The 15,204-nt window shown below is 43.9% G+C and overlaps 1 protein-coding gene across 1 annotated transcript in view; it reads right to left on the reverse strand.

The window, feature by feature from the left end:
• LOC306937266 (uncharacterized protein) overlaps positions 1-8,828 on the reverse strand; it is a gene marked incomplete at both ends in the record, with an annotated part of 8,831 nt that extends 3 nt beyond the window's left edge. Inside the window, 4 exons of the mRNA XM_079520933.1 lie at positions 1-1,421; positions 3,662-3,945; positions 6,910-8,341; positions 8,579-8,828. The exon at positions 1-1,421 is cut by the window's left edge and continues 3 nt beyond it. Coding sequence (XP_079377059.1) covers positions 1-1,421; positions 3,662-3,945; positions 6,910-8,341; positions 8,579-8,828 — 3,387 coding nt within the window. The remainder of the gene's footprint in view (positions 1,422-3,661; positions 3,946-6,909; positions 8,342-8,578) is intronic.
• Between the last annotated feature and the right edge of the window lie 6,376 nt (positions 8,829-15,204).

The following is a 15,204-nucleotide window of genomic DNA, read 5'->3' on the forward strand; positions in this document are numbered from 1 at the left end:
CTTGAGGTCACACAACTCAGCAGTGGTTCCATTTAACCTAAGCCAAAGTCCAACATGGAGGTTTTGGGTGAACGTGGTGTGGACTGTGTGGAGGAGCGTCATGGTGTCGTCAGACACACTGTAGAAGGACAGAGTACCTGCACTGTGGTCCAGGTACACTCCTACTCTGGAGGACATAGGGACTGGGATGTTAGTTGTAATACCTCCGTGTATGAAAATATAACCTTGTTCGGTACATCCTAAAGACCACGATTTATCATTGCATCCAAATCTACATTCACGCCCTGTTCTGCCGATATCTTTGTATGAGCCTGCTATATAAACTCCGGCTTGACTCAACTCTACCTCCCAGTAACAGCGTCCAGTCAGACCCTCTCTACTCAGAACCTGACAATATCCAGTGAATCTCTCTGGGTGATCAGGATATGATTGTGGTTTGTCCATCATTGTTACTTTTCTGTTCCCTTTAGACAGAGACAGGTATTGATTTGCTGTGTTTGGATCCAGTGTGATCAGACGTGAATATTGTAAGAACTCAGCTCTGGTCTTGGGTTCTGATGGTGACAGTAAAACATCCACTCTGTTCACTGTCTCTGAGACGTTTGTACATTCCTCTGTAAGAATGTCCTCTAGTTTCTCCCTCATCTTAGACATGGCCACAGTCACATCTTCAAAATATCTCAGAGGACGGACATTGCTGCTGACTGGGTGTGTAGATTCACTGATCGTTGAGAGGGAGGAGGTGTAACGCTGTAGAAAATGGATGTGATCCTCTGTGAGTGAGAGCTGCTCTAGCTCAGCATGTCTCCTCCTCAGTTCAGTGACCTCCTGCTCCACACGCCTCCTCAGTTCTTCAGCACGACTCACTTCACGTTTCTGCTGGTCTCTGATCAGCTCCCTCACCTCAGATCGTCTTCTCTCCATGGAAGAGATGAGCTCAGTAAAGATGGTCTCACTGTCCTCCACTGCTCTGTCAGCACAGTGGTGGATGGACTCCACCTCCTGGTGAAGCACCTTCACGTCTTTCTCTCTCTCCTGGATTCTATGCTGGATTTCCCGCTGACATGTATCGACCTCTTTCTGTCTCTCAGTCCGTTCTGCTGCAGCAGAGATGGTATCGTGGCCTTTGTGTTCATCCATGGAGCACAGAGAACAGATTAACTGCTGATCGGTACGACAGAAAACCTTTTTCACCTCGTCGTGACGAGAGCAGATGTTCTCCTGAAGATCGCCGGAGGCTTTGACCAGCTTGTGTTTCTTAAAGGCAGGAGACTGATAGTGAGGCTGGAGATGAGTGTCACAGTAAGAGACCAGACACTGAAGACAAGTCTTCACAGCTTTCAGTCTCCTCCCAGTGCAGACATCACAGGCCACATCTCCAGGTCCAGCGTAGCAGTGGTCAGGAGGTGCAGCTTGGAGTCCTGTTGATAGATGGATGCATATGTATTTATTAACCTGATAAAAGATTTATTTCATTTGTGTGTGCCTGTACCCTTATTTGATAGCCTAATAGAGCGTCGCAGTCCCGCCCCCTCGAGAGACCCGGAAAAGAAATCCCCGTTCATTTTACACATAGACTTTTCAGAAAGTATTTATTTAAAGACGTTTACGCCGCGGACAAAGCCAACTCTTGTCGTGACAAATCATGACAACAAACACAATTTTTCGGGCTGAACAAATAATTAGAAAGAAGTAGAAAACGGCAGGTTACAACACTTTTTTTGTTGTTTTTCTTCTTTGTAATTATTTGTTTGGTCCAAAATATTGTGTTGGTTGTCATGATTTGTCACGACAAGAGTTGGCTTTGTACGACGCTTATAAGGTCTTTAAATAAATACGTTTTGAAATGTCTATGGGAAAAATGCATTGGGAACTATTTCCTGGGCCTGGCGTTGTCATGAAAGGGGGCGGGACTGCGACGCTCTATAGCGTGTGAGAACGTGTACGTCACCAAGAGGGGGGCGGTGTCTGAAAAGCTTGGGACGGCCCTCTCGTGGGCATTAAATTCTAGCCCACATCACTCAGAATAGAGTGACGGTGGTATGTATTTGTAAATATTAAGCTCGTTCTTGGCGACAACATAGTGAACCAACACCAGGGTGGATAGAAAGAACGTCGGGCCCAAATACATTACAAGGACAAGGAAAATGTTGTGAACAAACACGGCTGTGCTTAGATACTTTGTTGAACATTATGTCTCTGCGCCCGTGCGCCGATCCAAGCCATTCTACGTCTTTTTTAAACTTGTCAATCTGGGTTCCTTGATGCTGTCTCCATGCTGGAAAGCTGAACATCTAATTCCGTTTTCTGGCTCATTTCCTCAACGTGACCTGCTGTGGCACTTATTTACTGAGCAAGTCTGCACCATTGTGAGGTCAGTTTAAAAAAAGAACGTATACAAGCACACGGATAGTCGCTCAATGTAAACAAACCAGACAAGCCAGCAAGTATGGCGGCCGCTACCACGTGACACATATGTTGACGCCCCCTCCAGGAGATTTTGGTACACCCTATAGGAGCCAGCATGTCTCCAGTGCCTGGTAGCCTAACTATTGTTTTTGTTATGTCTATCTTTGTTACCATCTATCTGCCTTACCACCAATCTGTTAGACTAACATATTGTTTCCCCGTAAGAATATCCTGCTACACTGCCTTGCTGTTAGCCTTTTATATCCTTGTATAGGGCCAGTGCATAGGGAGGAGTTTCACTCAGAACGGGTTATTCTGGTTGACATGTCCCTGCCTAGCCCGTCTCCGGACCCCCCGGGTTGAGCTCCTTTGGACCCCTACCCCGTAGGGTCCGGTATCACCGGCTTCAAGCTACATGGGATGCAATCTGATTTACCCTGATTTACCCCTGTGCTGCGCTGTGGGTGTCACGCTGACATATTCCAAAAGAAGCATATGAACGCTATAGGAGACAACGAACCCTCTCACCCCCCCCCCCGCGAACGGCTCAGAAGCCGTTAAGTATTTTTAATGTTTGTACGACCGTTTTGGCAGCTCTCTTCCTTCCTTCCTTGACTTCCTTATTGACATCCTATTGTACCGCCTCCATCACCGTGGCTGGTTACCTGCGACAGAGCGCCGGAACTGGCTATCTGTGCGTTCCTGCCTCTGTCGCAGGTAACCAGCCACGGTAGTGTAATCAAAATAATAATGGTCAGATCGCATACAGACAGATTATTTCTTTACTGCGGAGAGAACACGTTTGGCTGATCACTCGTCACTCTCGTGGTGGTTCCGTAAGGATATGTCCACATGTCTTCTCGTCAAGTAAGATGTAAACATTAAGAACTGTTTTGGGAGGGGGAGGCGGCTATCAGATCAGAACACCCGAACATTTTCTAACGACGAATAATAATAATACCACCGTCGATCCAGAGCCATAGAGTAGAAGAGTTGTGACAAGTCAAAGATAGTAGAGAGATGGAAGATGGTGTACTGCAGTGACAGTATACACACCAGCGTCACTGACAAGCAAACTTAAGAACTACAGACTGGCAGCCAAGTAGCCTAGCATCCTACTAGCCTACATGTAGGCAGCCACATAGCGCCCAATTAAACCAAAATCCTACCGAACGCGTCACATATACATGGTTTATACATGTATATCTGACAGACAGAGCTGTATTTACAAGAGAACTTAAATTGGTCTCACCTGTCTTCTTCAGGATCTCCACAACCTCAGCCAACATGGTGCTTTTCTTCAGAACAGGTCTTGGGATGAAGCTGTGTCTGCATTGTGGACAAGTGAACCTTCCTCTCTGATCGTCCTGGTTCCAGAATCTCTCGATACACCTCCTGCAGTAGCTGTGTCCACAGGGAACAGTCACTGGATCCTTCAGTAGATCCAGACAGATAGAACAACACAACTGTTCCTGATCCAGTTGAAGTCCCTGCTGCGCCATTTCAGTACGTCTGTCTGTATGACTGTCACACTGACTGACTAACAGATTGAGACAAGGTTGGTATAATTTCCTCAGAGATCACATGTGATGATATGAGAGCTCCTTTCTTGTTGGTTCCTCAGAGGTGGAAGGAGGTAGGGCCTGCATACCAGCCTTAGGTAAATAATTACTTTATTGTCAGACTGGTTCCTCTCAGAGGTCACATGAGATGAGAGAACGCAAATAAAGATGTTAAATGTGTGTGTGTGTGTGTGTGTGTGTGTGTGTGTGTGTGTGTGTGTGTGTGTGTGTGTGTGTGTGTGTGTGTGTGCGAGCGTATATATACCTTTCGGTATATACAACAACGCTGGTTTGTACAACTCAGGCTTTCGGATGAGGGCTAAAAATGAACACACACAAAAATGTGAACGGTACTCACAAGAATACTAATACAGACGTTGCGTGCATGCGTGTAAACCACAGAAACAGGAGATTTAGGGCCCTAGATTATGTTGTTCGTATTGCTTGTTGTACTCTATTTTGTATCATTACACTGTCCTGTTTTAATTTGATTGATTTTATTGTGTTCATTGTACAGCACTTTGTAACCTTGTTAAGAAAGGTGCTTTATCAATAAAATGTACTTACTTACTATTTTCGTCAGTGCCTTACCCCATATCCCTAAACATCTTTACCTTTTTGTCTCCACCAGGCCGAAGGCATGGGGAGAGAGTATGTTTTGCACTCCGTTCGTGTGTGTGTGTGTGTCCGTCCGTGTGTGTGTGTGTGTGTGTGTGTGTCCGACCTTCCATCCATCTGTTACCAGCTAATCTCCGGCACCGTTAACCCGGTCGATGCCAAACTTTGCACACACACTCCCTGGATGCCAACGATGAACCTCTGCCCCACATTTTCCAGAACGGCCTGTTATAGCGCCACCATGAGGCAGCTTTTCACATGTTTTACCTAAAACTGCACCGATCTACGTGAAACGTTGCATGCACACTCCCTAGAGGCCAAGGACAAACCTTTGACCAGCTTTTTCCGCATCTGCCTTTTATAGCGCCACCAGGAGGCCGACTTTTGTAAAAAAAAAAATTGATATTACTCCTCCAGATTCTGTCCAAAAATCTCACAAATCGTTACACAGTATCTCTATGGTCATGTGCGCAAGTCGGATCTGTCCGATATTTCATATTCCATCCTAATTGGCTATAATTGGCTTTCACAGTTTCATGCAATCATATAGGACTGTTCTGTTTGCATGTATGCGCTGTCAAGGCCAGAAAGTAGTTTTTTTGTGCTACTCAGTATACAGTATAGGCTCAGGGCTTCCTGCATAACTTCCTAGTATGATGATGATGACACTCGCATGTGCAACAACGCTGGTGTGTGTGTGTGTGTGTGTGTGTGTGTGTGTGTGTGTGTGTGTGTGTGTGTGTGTGTGTGTGTGTGTGTGTGTGTGTGTGTGTGTGTGTAACTCAGGCTTTCTGATGAGGGCTAAATACGAACACACAAACAAAATACCATTTATAAATCTGCCGTACTAAAATGTTCTCACAAGTACACTAATTGTGTGTGTGTGTGTGTGTGTGTGCGTGCGTGCGCGCGCGTGCGTGCATGCGTGTGTGCGTGCGTGTGTGTGTGTGTGTGTGTGTGTGTGCGTGTATGTGCGTGCGTGTGCAGCGTAAACCACAGAAACAGGAGAGTCTCCCAGCTGCCCTATGGGTTCAGCCTGCCTTTCACAGGAATGTTACGTGAGTTGCGTTGCTACTCAGACAGCCAGACCAATAACTGGGTGTCGATGATGATGGCCGAAGGGGACAGCAGAGTAGAGTATAAGTACTAGTACTTCTTCTACCACAAACACACACTTCATTCTCTTGGTCTGTTCATCCACAAGGACCCACATGAGCAGAGCACATGAAGTACATTTACTAAAGTACTTCATTTTAAGGTATTTTTCACTCTTACTGGAGTATTTACGTTCAGTCAGTCAGTCAGTCAGTCAGTCAGTCAGTCAGTCAGTCAGTCAGTACTTCTTCTCCACTACATCTCAGAGGAAAATATTGTACTTCTACTCTATTACGATTTATTTGAAAACTTTAGTTACTAGTTACTTTGTAGATTTTGATAAAACTAATGTTCATACACATAACACAAAATTGTAATACAAGCAGAGAGTAGATTAAAAATGTCTTGTGTTTCTTCCTACACACACTGTGAGAATAGAAGAACAAAGCAGTGATCAGAAGAAATGTTTGTTTTGTTCATCTTTAATGTCACTTCATTCACATCATTATCATTTAATGTCACGTAATAGTTTATTCACAACATTATCAGATTATTTCAATAACACCTGCGTCAAAAGTAGTCAACAAACTATAACATTGGCCAAATGGTTTATATTAACATTTTTTGAAAATAGCTGATCTACAAGCACACAACACCTCTCTGTTGTGCTCCACAGTGTCCAGTGACATATATAAAGACAAAAATGATGTATTCTACTAATATTATCATGTTGTTACTTTTTACTTTTTAATTAGATGTTTTTTTTAATCTGGAAAAAAATAAATCAATATTTCACGTGGAATATCAAATCCATAAAATGATGATTACATTCCAACCAGATAAATGGTGCCAAGAGTCTCTTGTATGAATACAAGAGAACAACATATTACAAATTAAATTAAATTCAAAATAGATTATTAACCACTTTAACCCATTCAGGCCTGACGTCGAAATAATACAAAAAAAGTTTTCTAAATCATGACAATTTTCTGAAAGATTTCAGGCACATTTTACCGATTTTTCAAAAATAGCAGATCTACAAGTTCATAGCGCGCCACTCGGTGGCGCGCTATGAGCTTGTAGATCTGCTATTTTTCAATAGCTAAATTATAACATAATGTTTAAAACACCTGCCCAAAATGGGTTATTGAGAGAAAAACAACAACATAATAATGCAACTATGCTGGACTCATGATACGAGAGACAGAACAAAAGTGTGATCTACTTGAGGTCACACAACTCAGCAGTGGTTCCTTGTGACCAAAGCCAAAGTCCAACATGGAGGTTTTGGGTGAACGTGGTGTGGACTGTGTGGAGGAGCGTCATGGTGTCGTCGGACACGCTGTAGAAGGACAGAGTACCTGCACTGTGGTCCAGGTACACTCCTACTCTGGAGGACACAACACGGCCTGGGATGTCAGTTGTAATACCTCCGTGTATGAAAATATAACCTTGTTCGGTACATCTTAAAGACCACGATTTATCATTGTATCCAAATGCACATTCACCATCAGCTGTTCTGCCGATATCTTTGTATGAGCCTGCTATATCAACACTGGCTTGACTCAACTCTACCTCCCAGTAACAGCGTCCAGTCAGACCCTCTCTACTCAGAATCTGATAATAATAAAAAGTGAATCTCTCTGGGTGATTAGGATATGATTGTGGCATGTCCATCAGTGTTACTTTTCTGTTCCCTTTAGACAGAGACAGGTGGAGATTTGCTGTGTTTGGATCCAGTGTGATCGGACGTGAATATTGTAAGAACTCAGCTCTGGTCTTGGGTCCTGGTGCTGTTGACAGTAAAACATCCACTCTGTTCACTGTCTCTGAGACGTTTGTACATTCCTCTGTAAGAATGTCCTCTAGTTTCTCCCTCATCTTAGACATGGCCACAGTCACATCTTCAAAGTATCTCAGAGGACGGACATTGCTGCTGACTGGGTGTGTAGATTCACTGATCGTTGAGAGGGAGGAGGTGTAACGCTGTAGAAAATGGATGTGATCCTCTGTGAGTGAGAGCTGCTCCAGCTCAGCATGTCTTCTCCTCAGTTCAGTGACCTCCTGCTCCACACGCATCCTCAGGTCTTCAGCACGACTCACTTCACGTTTCTGCTGGTCTCTGATCAGCTCCCTCACCTCAGATCGTCTTCTCTCCATGGAAGAGATGAGCTCAGTAAAGATGGTGTCACTGTCACCCACTGCTCTGTCAGCACAGTGGTTGATGGACTCCACCTCCTGGTGAAGCACCTTCACGTCTTTCTCTCTCTCCTGGATTCTATGCTGGATTTCCCGCTGACATGTATCGACCTCTTTCTGTCTCTCAGTCCGTTCTGCTGCAGCTGAGATCGTATCGTGGCCTTTGTGTTCATCCATGGAGCACAGAGAACAGATAAACTGCTGATCGGTACGGCAGAAAACCTTTTTCACCTCGTCGTGACGAGAGCAGATGTTCTCCTGAAGATCGCCGGAGGCTTTGACCAGCTTGTGTTTCTTAAAGGCAGGAGACTGATAGTGAGGCTGGAGGTGAGTGTCACAGTAAGAGACCAGACACTGAAGACAAGTCTTCACAGCTTTCAGTCTCCTCCCAGTGCAGACATCACAGGCCACATCTCCAGGTCCAGCGTAGAAGTGATCAGGAGGAGCAGCTTGGAGTCCTGTTGATAAATTGATACATATGTATTTATGAATCTGATAAAAAAAAATATTTAATTTGTATATGCCTGTACCCTCATATTTGGTGCTGCCTGATAAGTATTGTTTTTGGCCTTATTGTTACCCTTTTATGTTCTTGTAAAATGTTTCTCTTTATTGGTTAATCTCTTTATTGGTTTATAAATGTATATCTGACAGACATTGACCCGTATTCACAAGATAACTTAAATTGGTCTCACCTGTCTTCTTCAGGCTCTCCACCACCTCAGCCAACATGGTGTTTTTCTTCAGAACAGGTCTTGGGATGAAGCTGTGTCTGCATTGTGGACAAGTGAACCTTCCTCTCTGATCGTCCTGGTTCCAGTATCCCTCGATACACCTCCTGCAGTAGCTGTGTCCACAGGGAACAGTCACTGGATCCTTCAGTAGATCCAGACAGATAGAACAACACAACTGTTCCTGGTCCAGTTGAAGTCCCTGCTGCGCCATTTTAGCACGACTGTCTGTATGACTGACTGACTGACAGACTAACAGATTGAGTTAAGGTTGGCTTAATTTCCTCAGAGATCACATCATGATATGAGAGCTGCTTTCTGGTTGGTTCCTCAGAGGTGGAAGGAGGTAGGGCCCGCTTACCAGCTTTAGGTAAAATAAGTACTTTATTGTCAGACTGGTTCCTCAGAGGTCACATGAGTTGAGAGATCCTTTCCGATTGGTTTGTAGGCCTACATACAAAGCCACATTGTCCCTTGGACTTTGGGCCAATAAGAAATGGCTTGGCAGGAATGCTGACACTCAGGTTTGTTGTTATTACTTTGTGTGCAGGTGCATGAGATTAAGGCCTGACTCACACCTTTCGATCTAGCATACAACATTGATGCATGCTAGATGTAAAGAAAGGGTTTGTTTACATCTTGTCCCAATGCATTTCCAATGGAAGTCACATGGTTTGACATTTTGTGTTGTACGGCTCTCGGCTGTGTTTCGACTGCCCCCCACCCCCTCATACAACACAAATGTTGTGTCAAACCATGTGACTCCCATTGGAAATGCATTGTGAGCTTGCATCAGTCAATAAGTCTCATGCATCAGCTATACATCAATATGTTGTGCACGTGTGAGTCAGGCCTAAAACATATTTATTATGTATACATAAGATTAAAACGGAAATATGGAGCTGACCTGTTCTGACGCTCCATATGTTGATCTTTTCCCACCCATCCTTCCACTTCGATGTCTCCCTTTTGACTGATACCTGTCCATTCAAAGTCTAGACAGACCTGCATGCCCCAAAATCATTAGTGCAGCCGTGCCCGGCATCCGGCAAAAACTAGAGTCTGCAACAGGCCCGAAAATTGGGACCCGACCCTACCTGGGCCATAATCAAACCCTGTACACTCAAGACACTGCATGCCCCCACCGCCACCCTGACCTGTTTTGACATTCCATATGTTGATCTGACCTGTACACTCAAGACACGCTCCATATATGGCCATGCAGTACAGAATTCATTGGATATGTTGATCTGACCCCCAATGCCAAAGCACCAGTGCTCGCCCAGCAGTCTGCCGTCACCCAGGCGGATGCGTGTTCTCGCCCTCAGGGCTTCTTACTGGTGATAAATGCATGAACCATGCATCACATGTTCCATGTGAAGAAGGTTATACCCAATCATGCATCTATCACTTAATAAACGTAAAATAGAAAGAATCTAACCAATCCTCACTTCTCAAGACCTGAAAAAAAAAAGATTCATGCATTTGTCTGGTCCCATCTTGACTCCTGTAACCTGTTCCTCTATTCACAAACTACAATAAGTACAGAACAGAGCTGCTAGAATTCTCACCAACACAAACCGCAGAGCATATAGGCTACAGTATAAAAGGTGTAGGTGGCTACACTTCACTGTAGCTGCATGCCCATCAAATTCAGAATTGATTATAATTTTCTTTTAACAACCTATAAGGCATTATATGGGCTAGCCCCACTTTATATCTGAGACTTACTGAAGGCAAAGCCAAATGTGAGATTTCTCAGGTCCTCTGACAAGAGTCTTCTGAAGATACCTGCGACCAAACTCGTAACCAAGGGTGACCGGGCCTTTGCAGTGGATGCTCCCTCACTGTGGAACGCCTATACCCTTAACGCTGAGTCTGTTGATTCATTTAGAAACTTTTTGTTTTGTGATTTTTTTAATCTGACCCTTTTTGCATGTCAGTGTGTTTGTGTGTGTGTGTGTGTGTGTGTGTGTGTGTGTGTGTGTGTGCGTGCGTGCGTGCGTGCGTGCGTGTGTGCGTGCGTGCGTGCGTGCGTGCGTGCGTATACTTTTCGGTATATGCAACAGCACAGGCGTGTACAACTCAGACTTTCGGATGAGGGCTAAAAATGAATACACACACACACTTGCCTTATAGGCCTACCCCATATCCCTAAACTTTTTCACAGCGTGTCGTCGTAGATCGGCTAGTTGAACAATTTTGTGTTCAAAATAGTAAAACAAAGCATAGAAGTCTATGGATAAGTGGTAAATCACTGACCTATGGGTTCATCAGCCTGCCTTTCACAGGAATGTTACGCAAGGATATCACGCTTCACGTCCTGCCGACTACGCCAGATTGTAGCATTGCGCGGAATGCGGGGATTGAACCCGGGCCTCCCACTCGCCAGACCAACGCGCAACCTGTCGTGCCAATAGGGCTGAGGGACATGAGGAACATCGTGTGCGGCGGTCCGCGGTGTGAAGTGAGAAGCGCGAGGACGCGCTTCAAAGACTGGGGGGGTGATTGTAGCCCCCAGCCAAGACCCAGCCCGCAACAGCCCTGCCAATCGGGCTCAGCCCTATTGGCACGACAGGTTGCGCGTTGGTCTGGCGAGTGGGAGGCCCGGGTTCAATCCCCGCATTCCGCGCAATGCTACACTAACACTGTTACTGTTAGCTAGCTCCCTGAACAGCTGTTCTGTTCTGAGCGAATGTTCTACACTACATCGTCTCCCTTCTTTCTCCCAACCGAGTTCCATACACCAGTGGTTCCCAAACATATTCATGTCAAGGACCCCTAAATCAACATTAATGAGTACCACAGACGAAAAACAGTCTAAGTCCAAATTTCAGACTGACCCCTCCACGAAAAGGCCTCGTTGTCCTGAAACCTTATCTATCATTTATATATTATGGATCAATAGTGTGGACTTAGACTGTTATTCGTCTGTGGTACTCATTTATTAGCCCGCGGACCCCCATTTGAAAAGATGCCAGGGACCCCCATAAGAGAAGATCTTTATTACGTTTATTACTGTGTGTAAAAATGTAGAGAAGTGCCCTTCTCAGTAGGGAATTCTATAACTATCCTGTACGACTGTCTGTATGACAGACTGACTAACAGATTGAGTTAAGGTTGGCTTAATTTCCTCAGAGATCACAGGTCATGATATATGAGAGCTCCTTTCTTGTTGGTTCCTCAGAGGTGGAAGGAGGTAGGGCCCGCATACCAGCTTTAGGTAAAGGAATTACTTTATTGTCAGACTGGTTCCTCAGAGGTCACAAGATGAGAGATCCTTTCTGATTGTTTCGTACATACAAAGCCACAGTTAACCTTGTCCCTTGGAATTTGGGCCGATAAGAAAAGGCAGGAATGCTGACACTCAGGTGAGGTTCATGGTTCTTCATTATTACCTTGTGTGCAGGCACATGCGATTAAAACATATTTATTATTTTCTTGGGTTCAGATACATGATATTGTATCTGGTTCAGATAAATGAAACATATTTTTGCTCAGTTTCTACCATTTCTACAAAACATTTGACATGGACTTTGTGGTCCAGACCGTGTCATGGAGTGACGCGCGCGCGCGCGCCCACACACGCACACGCACACACACACCATCCTTGTCATAGGCCCCAAAGTATCTCGAAAGCAATTGACCTATAGCTAAGCCCCTCCCCAAACTGCTATGGTGCAATCACAGCTAAGCATAACATGGGTTAGACAAACCATTACACCAATAGTTTTCCTATATGATAAAACATTGTTTTAAAAAAAGATATGTCGCACACATATTTTTCCAGTGCATATGGCAGGCCTTGTTGACGGATTTGGAAGAGATTTTGAAGTTCTAGTTCCAAAAATGAACCAGTATTTAATGTGTAAAATCCATGATATTTACATTGGAATGAATGATCCCGGCTGGAAAGTGTCCAAGTGGGAGTGTCTAAGTGGTAGAGGGCGGGGCTTTGCTAAAGGTGAATTCACTTGTCCCTGGGCCCATTGGCATCCAACAGACACTGCAAAAAAAAAGAATGATAAAAAGCATGAACTTCGGTTTCCATGTATTGGTGTTTTTCCCCGCCAACGTACTGGGGCTCCTTGTGAGTGTGCTTTGCTTCCTTCAGGTCGTGTTGCCATGTCTGCTTATTATAAGTGCAACCTTTGACTTGTTTTTTTCTGTAAAGTCAAATGCAAATAAATTATTGGTAGTTGCTGGTTGATGTTTTTTGGGCTTGATTCTAAAGTGTATAGTAGTTGCTTATTTGGGCTTGCTTCCACATTTCTTCACATCAAGGAAACCCAGATTAATACTATGTAATTGTCCACAGACATCCATCTGAACATATTTTGTGCCCTTTTTATTCAAATGTTTAAAAAATATTCAAAATATTTCGATTTATTCTCAATGTGTTTTTAAATAACGGATGTACAACCTCACAATGTGTCGCTGTGAGCTTGTAGATCAGCTATTTTCATTTGTGCTGGCCACTTGTTTCTCCTGCAAAACTGGCAACACAGCAAGAGAAAGAGGAACTTATGCACACACAAACGCAAAGACTTATGGGCTATATGAAAAATGTGGATAGGAGGTTATACAATCATGTTTCGATCACTTACATAATATAGCACAATCAAACCAATTCTCAAGACCAAAACAAAAAAGAAAAGGATCCATGCTTTCGTCTGGTCCCGTCTTGACTACTGTAATGGACTCTACACTACGTACCTAATCTGTTCCTCTATTCACCAACTACAATTAGTACAGCTGCTAGAATTCTCACCAACACAAACACAAACCTCAGAGCACATATAACACTGGCTGCAGCACTTCACTGGCTGCCCATCAAATCCTGAATGTATTTTAAATTTTGTTTAACAACCTATAAGGCAATATGGCCTATAGCCCCGCTTGATATCTCGGACTTACTGAAGGCAAAGCCAAATGTGAGATCTCTCAGGTCCTCTGACAACGGTCTTCTGAAGTGTGCGTGTGCGTGTGCGTGTGCGTGTGCGTGTGTGTGTGTGTGTGTGTGTGTGTGTGCGTGTGCATACTTTTCGGTATATGCAACAACAACACAGGTGTGTACAACTCAGACTTTCGGATGAGGGCTAAAAATTAACACACAAAAATGTGTACGGTACTCACAAGAATACTAATACAAACGTTGCGTGCGTGCGTGCGTGCGTGCGTGCGTGCGTGCGTGCGTGCGTGCGTGCGTGCGTGTAAACCACAGAAACAGGAGATTTAGGGCTCCATTTTCGTCACCGCTAAACCCCTTATCCCTAAACTTCTTTGCCTTTTTTTACTATTTTGCTAAACATTTTTGAATAGTTAAAATGGCCAGTCGACTCACAACGTGTCAATGTAGATTGGCTGGTTGAACTATTCAAAAATGTTTCGCAAAATAGTAAAAAAAGGCAAAGAAGTTTAGGGATTAGGGGTTTAGCGCTGACGAGCCCTTAGGGCCCTATTTTCGTCAGTGCCTTACCCCATATCCCTAAACTTCTTTGCCTTTTTACAAATATTTTGTAAAACATTTTTGAATATTTCAAATAGCCAATCTACAACCTTACAGCGTGTTGTCGTAGATCGGCTAGTTGAACAATTTTAAAGTGTTTTTCAAAATAGTAAAACAAAGCAAAGAAGTCTAGGGATAAGTGGTAAATCACTGACCAAAATAGGGCCCATAGGGCTCCATTTCCGTCACCGCTAAACCCTTTATCCCTAAACTTCTTTGCCTTTTTTACTATTTTGCAAAACATTTTTGAATAGTTAAAATGGCCAGTCTACAAGCTCACAACGTGTCAATATAGATTGGATAGTTGAACTATTCCTAAATACATGCAAGAGGTTTAGGGATAAGGGTAAGGGGTTTAGCGGTGACGAAAATGGAGCCCTATAGTCTCCCAGCTGCCCTATGGGTTCAGCCTGCCTTTCACAGGAATGTTATATTATGCGAGTTGCGTTGCTACTCAGACAGCCAGACCAATAACTGGGTGTCGATGATGGCCGAAGGGGACAGCAGAGTAGAGTATAAGTACTAGTACTTCTACCACATACACACACTTCATTCTCTTGGTCTGTTTATACCCAAGGAGCCAGTATTTATGATCAGTCAGTCAGTCAGTACCTTTACTTCTACTCCACTACATCTCAGAGGAAAATATTGTAGGCTACTTTGACTGCATTACGATTTCTTTGAAAACTTGAGTTACTTTGTAGATTTTGTTCATACAAATAACACAAATTGTAATAAAAGCAGGGAGTAGATTAAAAGTTGCTGTGTCAACCTTAAGTTCCTACACACACACACACACACACACACACACACACACACACACACACACACACACACACACACACACACACACACACACACACACACACACACACACACACACACACTATAGAATAGAAGAACAAAGCAGTGATCAGAGATGTTTGGTTTGTTCATCTTTAATGTCACTTCATTCACAACATTATCTATGCTGTGTCTTAGAACAGTGGTTATCAAACGGTTGATGACTATGTGCAATATTGTTTTCTCACTCAACAGTAAACAGTAAACACACCAACATACAGTAAGTGTATACAGTATA

This window comes from Electrona antarctica (assembly GCF_951216825.1).
Source record: "Electrona antarctica genome assembly, chromosome: 14".
Classification (NCBI taxonomy): Eukaryota; Metazoa; Chordata; class Actinopteri; order Myctophiformes; family Myctophidae; genus Electrona; species Electrona antarctica.